The sequence below is a fragment of the Pyxicephalus adspersus genome, chromosome 4 (assembly GCF_032062135.1).
Source record: "Pyxicephalus adspersus chromosome 4, UCB_Pads_2.0, whole genome shotgun sequence".
In the NCBI taxonomy this organism is placed as follows: Eukaryota; Metazoa; Chordata; class Amphibia; order Anura; family Pyxicephalidae; genus Pyxicephalus; species Pyxicephalus adspersus.
Window position 1 is genome coordinate 99,956,866 of NC_092861.1, and position 10,433 is coordinate 99,967,298.

A 10,433-nucleotide genomic window follows, 5' to 3' on the forward strand; every position below is an offset into this window, starting at 1 on the left:
GTGATCAGAAAGGGGACAATCAATGGCACATGAGTGATCAGAAAGGGGACAATCAATGGCACAGAGTGATCAGAAGGGGACAATGAATGGCACATGAGTGATCAGAAAGGGGACAATCAATGGCACAGAGTGATCAGAAGGGGACAATGAATGGCACATGAGTGATTTCCAACAATAAATGTGTGTAATGGAAAAAAAGACCTAGGGCATATTTTGACATTTCAAAAAATATAAGGCAGTGCCCTATTATAGGGGAAACAGGGTATATATATGTGTGTATATATTATATAAAGATTTTTTGTATTGGACTCAATACAGCTATTTGGTATTGAATCCAATACAAAATTATATGAATTTCCAGCCGCTCCTCCGCCCGCACCAACGTCATCGGGAAACCCCGGAGATCGTCTCTGCAGTTGCCGACTGAAGATCGAAGAAAGAAGACGTGTCCCCAGGAGCTGCAGGGACCAGCAGCACGTCGGGGGACGACAACGGAACAAGGTAAGTTCGTTTTTTTTTAAATGTTTTTAGCGACCCCTAGCGAGCCGGATTATGGCTTTTTGCATGGTTAATCCATCCCGAGTCACACTCGGGAATACCGCTAGGGGGGTTAACTTTCAGACTGTGTGTGAATTCACTGAGTAAATGGAGGGATTAGGGCTTTTTGCATGGAAAATCCATCCCGAGTCATACTCGGGAACACCGCTAGGGGGGTTAACTTTCAGACTGTGTGTGAACTCACTGTGTAAGTGGAGGGCACAAACAATGTTTATTATTTATTGTACGTAGTGGGAATGTGCTACTGCAGACAAAGAAGTGTCTGGAGGAGAAAACCTTGAGTCGAGTGAATGATGCAGAAGCGACAAAGAGAAAAAGACCAATCTGTGTGTTGGAGGTAAAAGCTCACTGAGAAAGAGATTGTAGAGCAGGAAATGAGCAACTGTCAATAAATAATATACAAATTTATTTAAGGCACAATACATATGCTCCTATTGGTACAGTAGCATTCAGAAGAAAGGAGAAGAACCATACCGCAGCTGTACAGGCTGTACATATTCTTTCCTAAATCTTTTAAGCTCTGCACTAAGGGGCTGGTCTCCATTTTCTATAGCAATTCTGTCCGCTTCGTTTGGTTCAGGTTCTGGAATTTCAAACCTAAATATGTACACACAAATCAAAATTAAATTATTAAAGTTTCTTTAAACAGTACCTTTACTACATTAGCAAAAGTCTGTCATCCTTTAACAAAAATAAAGTTAGGACAAATCAAAACATTTGTTAAATTTTATTTTTTAGAAATGAAAAATAATACTTCCATTTACAGTACTAAAGAATTGGAGGTTGTGGTAACAACTCAGTAGTTACTTTCCAGCTCTACACTGGTTGTAATAAAGTCACTAACTAATATTAGAAATAAAAGTACCTAAGTGTAGAAAGCAAGTTTAAAACTTAATATAATATATTTAAAAACGTATAATTTACACTTCAAAAATGTGAGATTTCCTTGAAGCAAAATGTCATTAGAAAAAGAATATTAGTTTATACACACATCAAACCACTACATGGATCTTTGTCTCATGTTAAAGCCCCCCGGCATGCATGAAGTATGCATCCGGGGAGGTTAGGCGTTCCCATTCAGTCTTGATCGCTGTGTCTAATGTGTATAATGAACTCTTACTGTCAAGAAGAAAAGAAACATGAATTAAAGCAGAAGTAAACAGAAAAAATAAAAACTTTACTCACCTTTACCTTCGCAGATCCGTCAATCCCTCCAGATGTTTCCTAAATTAGGTCCTATGTTGTCCTGGTATCCTCCTTTGTCCCAGTGTGGAGGAAGCACCGGGCGCCACTATCTTCTTTTTCTCCTTCCACCTTCTTCGTACGTCACCTGATCTCGTACTACTCAGGCGCAAGATCAGGTGACCTGTATGGAGGGGGGGGGTGTGCTAAGTGTCAATCTCATTGTGCATGCATTTTTTTTACCCCTTCTGTGCATGCTCAATCTCGGATGGAGCAGCCATCCATGACGTGTATGTATCCTGAGAGGCTCTGCGCTCTTATTCTGTCTAAATCGCCACGGCTTTACCCCTTTTTTTGTTTTAAACCCCCCTTTCCCCCAGAAAAGAGGTAATTTTACCATATATAAAAGGGTTGTCTTCCTTTTTATGAGGGGTAAAATTTTAGTTTAGGTCCGCTTTAAGTCACAGACTTAACATAAGGACATGTAATGATCATTTAAGAGCCAGTGAGCCATCATAATCAACTCTAATCCAGGTAGTCCCCGGGATACATATGAGTTAGGGACTGTAAGTGTGTTCTTAAATTGAATTTGTATGTACACAATGAAGCGATTGTGTAAAAAAAAAGGCTTTCGTTCCTCACATTTTTATGCAATCTTTTTGTTCAACCCACTGGAATAAAGCTGAAAGTCTGCAATTCAACTGCATCTGAGTTGTTTCATTTAAAATTTATTGTGGTAATAAATAAGAAAAAAATTGTCCAAATATTTATGGATCTAACTAAGTTGGAACAGGTACCTTATTTTAATATATGCAATTAGGACAGATGTTTGTCTCAACATATTATTAGGCAGCATGGTGTCAGTTACTGTATAAAATCCTCACTGTGAGCTAATCACAAACAAAGCAAAAAAAAAAAAGAAAAACTTTATGGATCCTTGATATTCATCTTTGATATGCAAAAAGAAACAACTGCAGCGTTTGTCTTGGTCATTAAAGAGTTAAAAGATGTTGATGAAGAGCTCACCCTCAAAGATCACTCACAACCTCAGCTGTGTTTAGCAAAAGATTTTTTATCTGCAAGTCATGCAAACCACCCCCCCTCCAAGACTCCGTCCTGCACAGGAGCGAGCAGGGAAGCTCCTTCATATATAGGAGTCATCCATATGTCGGATGTCCCTAACCCAGGGACTAGCTATAAACAAAATATTTTAACCTGTAAAAAGGTGGGGGGGGGGGGGGATTATACAGCAAGGGAATTGCAGCAGGTAAATGTGAAACTTTACGCACAAAACATTTTCCTTCATTTTTTGGGGTTCCCACTGGAGAGGGGGAAAGGTTCTCTGAAATTATGGAGAGTTGCAGATTTGAAATCAAACATCAAAAATTTTTATTTTTCCTAAGAAACCTAAACTAGGCTCAAAAATACTTCCTCTGCTAGGAAAGCTTGGACAAAAATTTTCCAGTTGAGGGCAACTTTGCTGCTTCATTATCTGTAAACCCTTCCTTAAAACATTAATTGGAAAAACAGATCTTTTGTGGTCTGGGAGGTTCTATAGAAGAACTGATCACTTTGGTTGACTGGCTTACTATTAATTTGAAGTTCTTAAAGCACACATGAAACTTTTGGACGTTAACATATCTTATAATGATGAGTCACAACCCTGTACAGGAAGCCCACAAATCAAAATACACTGCCTCTAAAACAGTTCTCATTCATGACATCCAGTTAAAAGTTTGCAAGTCTTAAAAACCCTTGGAGTAGTGAGGATTTGTTCAGACCCACCTGCTGGTGAATCTCCTATGAATACCTATTGACTATTCGATAGCACCAACTTATGCACAATACAATACTTAACTATTAAATAAAGGAACTGAACCCTGTATGGAATCCACCACCTACACCACATTAGGTATGCAATAATAAACAATCAAATGCTATTTGTTCTGAAGATAAACCAGATTGAGACTAAATGCATTGCAAGTACCCAGGGCGATTTGGCAATTTTTTTTCATTTGGTTACTGTAAATAAATCTAATAAAAGCATTGAAAATGCAGCCAAAGTGGTACAGGGACCATGTAAGTTGTACCTTATAAGATGTAAAAAAGAAATGAAATACACTGAGGGTGCTTAGGGAGTATTAGAGGAAATCATTTAGAACATTGAAGCTATATCCACACTACATAGAGTTAGGTCCATAAATATTTGGACAGAGAACTTTTTTCTAATTTTGGTTCTGTACATTATCACAATTAATTTTAAATGAAACAACTCAGATGCAGTTGAACTACAAACTTTCAGCTTTAGTTCAGTGGGTTGAACAAATAGACTGCATTAAAATTTGAGGAACTAAAGCCTTTTTTTAAACAATCACTTCATTTTAGGGGCTGAAAAGTAATTGGACAATTGACTTAAAGGCTATTGCATGGGCTGGTGTGGGCAACTCCTTCATTATGTCAAAATCAATTAGGCAGATAAAAGGCCTGGAGTTGATTTGGGGTGGTGGATGATCGCAGAATTGTTTCCATGGTGAAGAGAAACCCCTTCACAACAGCCAACCAAGTGAACAACACTCTCCAGGAGGTAGGCGTATCGATATCCAAGTCTACCATAAAGAGACGACTGCATGAAAGCAAATACAGAGGGTGCACTGCAAGGTGCAAGCCACTCATAAGCCACAAGAATAGAAAGACTAGATTGGACTTTGATCAAAAACATCTAAAAAAGCCAGCACAGTTTTGGAAAAACATTCTTTAGATAGATGAAACCAAGATCAACCTTTACCAAAACGATGGCAAGAAAAAAGTATGGAGAAGGCGTGGAACAGCTCATGATCCAAAGCATACCACATCATCTGTTAAACATGACGGAGGCAGTGTGATGGATTGGGCGTGCATGGCTGCCAGTGGCACTGGGACACTAGTGTTTATCGATGATGTGACACAGGACAGAAGCAGCCAAATGAATTCTGAGGTGTGTTCAGAGACATACTGTCTACTCAAATCCAGCTAAATGCAGTCAAATTGATTGGGAGGCGTTTCATAATACAGATGAACAATGACCAAAAACATACAGCCAAAGCAACCCACGAGTTTATTAAACCAAAGTGGAATATTCTTGAATGGCCAAGTCAGTCACCTGATCTGAACCCAATTGAGCATATATTTCACTTGTTGAAGACTAAACTTTGTACAGAACGGCCCACAATCAAAAAGCAACTGAAAGCCACTGCAGTAAAGGCCTGGCAGAGCATTAAAAAGTAGGAAACCCAGCATCTGGTGATGTCCATGAGTTCAAGTCTACAGGCTGTCATTGCCAGCAAAGGGTTTTCAACAACGTATTAGAAATGAACATTTTATTTTCAGCTTTTTATTTTGTCCAATTACTTTTGAGCCCCCGAAATGAAGTGATTGTTATTAAAAAAGGCTTTAGTTCCTCACAAATGTTTGCAAATTTGTTCAACCCACTGAATTAAAGCTGGAAGTCTGCAGTTCAACTGCATCTGAGTTGTTTCATTTAAAATTAATTGTGGTAATGTACAGAACCAAAATTAGAAAAAAATTGTTTCTGTTCAAAAACTTGTTTCTGTTCAAAAAAGTCTCTCTTCCTGTAATGTTGTGTACTACATGTACCTGTTCACATGAACCAGCGGATGCAGTATTATATAAACTAGCTATATAAATAAGGTGTTGCTGAACAGCGCAACCATTTCACCTTCCAAGTACATGCAAAATTTGGTTACAGAGCAAAACCAGGCAAGTGAAAAGAGGAGCCTTGCCCAGACATTCATTTTTTTTTTTTAATTGGGCGGCTTAAGTAAAGTGACCTTTCTAAGGTAAGACAGACCAGTATCCTGAATGTTCCCACCTTCTTTCTCAGAAAATGGGCTTGTTTGGACAAAAGCCAAGCATCTTGGTCAAGTCCGGAATGTGTGACCATTAGTAGGAAAGTTAGTTCAGAGTGACAACAAGCAGAAGATCTGTCCTTGCCAAGTCCCCCTCTCCAAGTGGTAAGTATGCACTAGATAAGGTTCCTAAAGGGAAGATTATGGCCGGGAAATATGCCTGAGGCCTGGTCCACCATTAAGCTAAACTGAACTTGTTTGGTACATGCAGGGGATGCAGCCACTAGCTGGAATTTTGCCTTGCAATCTGCTAAGTTTCCAACCACTTGTAATATGTAAATGCCACTTATATACCATGACCTGTTGCACTCTGCATCTCCCCATATAACAAAAAGCTATTTGTCTAGAGTGGGCTCCAAAAATGAATTTGTAAACTTAAGCAAGCCATCCAGACAGATGAAAGATGGTATAAAATATATTACCTTTCTATGAGAAGGCTCAAAAGTTCCTGTGGTTTGCAGAATGATCTATATGTCGTTAGAAATGTTCGCACAAAGTTGGGGTCTACAAAAGAAGAATGAAAGTAAATAAACACCAGAAGGATAGCAAAAAAACAAAAAAGAAAACAATCAAGCCTTTTAGATATTTTATTTCTCTCTCTATATGTATTAATGAGAGATAAGAGAGAGTGTATGTATATTTTTTATGTATGTACACATAGACACACACACAAGGTGTGAGCCAAAAGATCCTGGAGAAATTTTACATGTCAATATTTAAATTAACAGACTTCATCTCCTATAAAGTAGTTATCTGCTGAAATAATGCAGCAGTCCCTGAGCAATTTTATTGCTTAGGAGCGCACGTGGAAGTCATTTTCTGTCAGTGTATCCTGTCTTATCGTCCTAAATTCATCTACTATCTCAAATCCTTTTCCCTTGAGGTGGGGGATATAAACCATAAACAGTAATGAACAGTAAGTTTTTGAAGGTGATGAAAAGAAGACAGGAAGAAAAGGCTAGTGTTAACTCCATCATCAATGTTTAGATTAGTTCAGCCAATCACTCACAAGGGCAGTGAGTACATCTTTCCTGGGCTGTCCAGCTAAATGAATATGACAAAAAACTCGTCAAAGGCAGGATCAGCAGCATTGCTGACCCATTTTCTATTTAGAGAAGCAAAAAAATAAATAAATATATATTGCAAAAATAATTATAAATTAAGCCCTTTGCAAAAATCTCAAATGCCACTTTTTGTTAGATATCTCATACAGTTACTATTCTCCATGTTATCACTGTGCCCTGTAATACGGTCAGTAGGGGAAACCAAACAGCACAGAATATAAAACAGAATGACTGCAAGAGTATCTAGCCTGGCTGCTAATATACAATTATATGTTTTTATTTATTAAGGCACATGCATAAAATCAAAAAGACATGCAACCCCTGGCTAAAATAAATTACATATTTATTTATATGGTGGGTTCACCCGCAGCAACGGAGTGTCAGAGCGGTCGAAACATGAGACAGCAAGCTTCCAGTTAAAATTCAATGAGGGCTCTGGTCTGTAACTTTATGTCAGCAACAACAAAAACAACAAATGGTGGCTTGGCTAAGCGACTAACTGGCTTACTCAAGTTCCTGACTGACAGGAGCAAGTCATGAATACAGCTCCCAGCTTTGGGATTACACTAAGATCCTTGCAGTACAATGCTGCTTGAAAAAAAACCACACCTGTGCTTCACTTTCACCTACAGGACCCTAACAATCCGGCTTTCTATAAACCAAACAGAAAAATCAGACAATACAAAACATTTCCTAAAGAGTTAAAACATGTAGTATTTTTATCTGGGCCGTACATACACCCCATCTAGCACTTTCCCTTCAAGGTTGGGTGGGCACTCTGTCACTTATATATTACAATATACAATTACCTGGCAACACCTAGGCTTCAAAATAGAGTCCCAAAGAACTCAACCTGGAATGGCCATTAAATTTACTTCCAACAATGTGGAAGACGGGTAAGAATAGTATATTCTTGACTTTTTCTTAGAGGTATGTAAGTGGATCTTCCATTTTGTTGGAGACCTAGTCTCCGGACTACTTATGTATGTTGCGGGATCGCCCATAGCAGTGGGGTAAGTGTAGCAGTGAACAGACAGCAGCCTCCAAAATGCAGTTGAAAACATGCTCCGGCCTGATTGTTAATTAGCAAAACAAACAAATTCAAAACTAAGCTAATGGCTCGGCTGAGCAACTAAAAACATTCACTTTTGGTGGTCCCTCTCTGACTACCACAAAAGTACAGCAATTTCTAAGAAACAATACATGGCAGTCTTTTAGCCCCCCTAGCGATAATCCTGAGTGTGACTCGAGGTGGAAAAAACTTGCAGAAAGTGGTAAACCCGAGTCACACTCGGGGTAACTTTGGAAGCCCCTCTTAACTCCTGTGCCCAGCGCTCCAGCGGCGATCGGACGATCCCGCTGTGATGCGGGGGTAATCTGCTTTTAAATGCTGCCAGGGTCCCGGCCACGCCACTGCTTGCATTCGCAGTTAGATGCATAGTTCTCCCCAGAGGTTTTTAGCCGGTTGCTCCGCCCAGCTGATTTGAATACCCCGCCCAGCTCTCGGCAGCTCTCATCCTCGGATGCACGGATCTCAGTGAGGCTGCTCCGTGCTCTGTGTCATCAATTCAAATGATTGCTGCCGTCGAGCACACAGTTTAGCCTTCATGTGAAGGAGACACAGGCAGCCCCGCCCCCATCTCATAGCACCAGCTCTGCCTGTGACATGTATCCACCTCTAGCTCTGCATGTCATTCTGCATCCTCATAGCTCTCTGTGTACAAACCTCCATATCTCCTAATATGTATGTCACAATGACCTGTAATTTTCAGGGTGTACAGGGGACCCTCATAGATACTAGTTATTACAATTTCCCAGATTTAAAGAATTTCAAGATATGGGGGTCACAAATGTAAAACGTTAGGAAAATTGAACTTTGGGGTTGCTGTTTCAGAGAAAAGTGCAACTAGGAGTCCTAAATTGAAAGTGAAAATTGGGGACCCCGGGGGCCACTAACATAGCAAGGAGCATTGGGGTGGGGCCCCTAAATATATACCTACCTGTCACAAACCTATACCTATGAAACTGTCTGCTTCTCTTCTTTGTACACCAATTTCTCTGAGGGTGGGGGATACAAAACTGAAAATATAGGTGCAAGTGTCGGGCACATTCTCCCCTTACAATCTCATTACTACAGCATCATTAGAACATAAAACACTCTGCCCATCAATATATGCCTCCCTGCCCTGTTACACATTCCTGTCCACTTATCTAACATTCTGAACTTCAATTGGGGAATGGGGAGGTGTAAGAAACCAAAAATATAGGTACAAGTGGGGAACATCTGTGACTAACATTCCCTAAAACCTCATCACTATGGCATCATTAGAAAATAAACTCTGCCCACTAAATTTAATTGAGGTTAAGGTACAGGAAGGTTACAGCCGTGTGTAACAAGGAAGTGCATTTTGATGGACAGTTTTTTGTTTTTTTTTAATGTTGTAATGATGCCATGGTGATGAAAGGTGATCGCCACATCATGTGTCTCCCACTTCCACCTATATTTTTGTTTCCCTGCCCCTCTTAATTCTAGAGAAATTGGTGTTTGAGGTAAGATGCAGACAGATATGTGTAAGGCAGAGCAGGCAGCACATTCTGCTAGGTAGAGATTTATGTTCTCATAACGCCATAGTAATTACGTTTTAGAAAGGTTTAGCCACAAGTGTCCCCCACTTGCACCTACAGTTTCAGTTTCCTATGCCTCCACGTGTACCTTAAAAATTTCAAATTAATACAACCAACGGTTTAGGAGATCTGAAGGTTTGAACACAGCGAGTTGTTAGGCTGCAGGATATGACAAGCAGCTTTTACACACAGCTATCACACTGCGCTGCCGATAACATTACACACTGCGGATAAACTTCACAGACAGTGTTTATATAGAATATTGGCAGTGATGAGAGGGGGTCACTGTCTTGTCCCCATCTGATATCACATGCATGATGCTATTAAAGCATTGCCACATTTTTAACATTATATTTAGGAGTGACTTTGTTATGTAATGGAAAAATGTGCGTTTTTTGTTTTTACACTTTTGTGGAGAGGACCTCTCCCCTTCAGTCTTCACTTCCATTTCGGTAAAGACCGAAGGGGAAATCAGCAGCCTCCTGGGATATCTGCACTGCTCCTTGTGTGCATGCATCTTCAGAGGATTTCTTATAATTTAAAAAAAGTGATCAATCTCATGCATGCGCAGTGCAAGGCAGCACTGGATGTACAAGTGAGGATCAGAGAAAAGATGGAAGCACAGCCAGCATGGGCTTGCTGGGCTAATTTTGTAAAAGAATCAAGTGAAAAAAAAATGTTTTCACAAAAGTTCACTTTAACTAAATATAGACACAGGAGCACATCTGAAGTTAGGCTGAATTCACACCGGCAGTACGGTTACATTTGTCCATTCCTCATGCTAGGAACCACTGTTGCTTAAAAAATTTCTAGCTCTGAAAAAGCCCAGCACTTACCACCTGTTATCAATCCTAGGTGCCCAGCACCTACTGCCTGTTACCAATCCTTGGTGCCTGGCATTTATGGCCTGTAACCAATCCTAGGGGCCTAGCACTTACCGCCTGTTACCAGTCCTAGGTGCCTAGCACTTACCGCCTGTTACCAAATCCTAGGTGCCCAGCACTTATGGCCTGTTACCAATCCTAGGTGCCCAGCACTTATGGCCTGTTACCAATCCTAGGTGCCCAGCACTTATGGCCTGTTACCAATCCTAGGGGCC

At 40.1% G+C, this 10,433-nt stretch overlaps 1 protein-coding gene across 5 annotated transcripts in view; it reads right to left on the reverse strand.

Moving 5' to 3' along the window:
* SOS1 (SOS Ras/Rac guanine nucleotide exchange factor 1) overlaps positions 1-10,433 on the reverse strand; it is a 221,379-nt gene that overhangs the window by 40,379 nt on the left and 170,567 nt on the right. For all 5 annotated transcript variants that reach the window (XM_072409143.1, XM_072409142.1, XM_072409140.1 and 2 more), the window contains 2 exons: positions 6,068-6,149; positions 1,033-1,155 (listed from right to left, as the gene is read on the reverse strand). In XM_072409143.1, the coding sequence (XP_072265244.1) occupies positions 1,033-1,155; positions 6,068-6,149 (205 nt within the window). The remainder of the gene's footprint in view (positions 1-1,032; positions 1,156-6,067; positions 6,150-10,433) is intronic.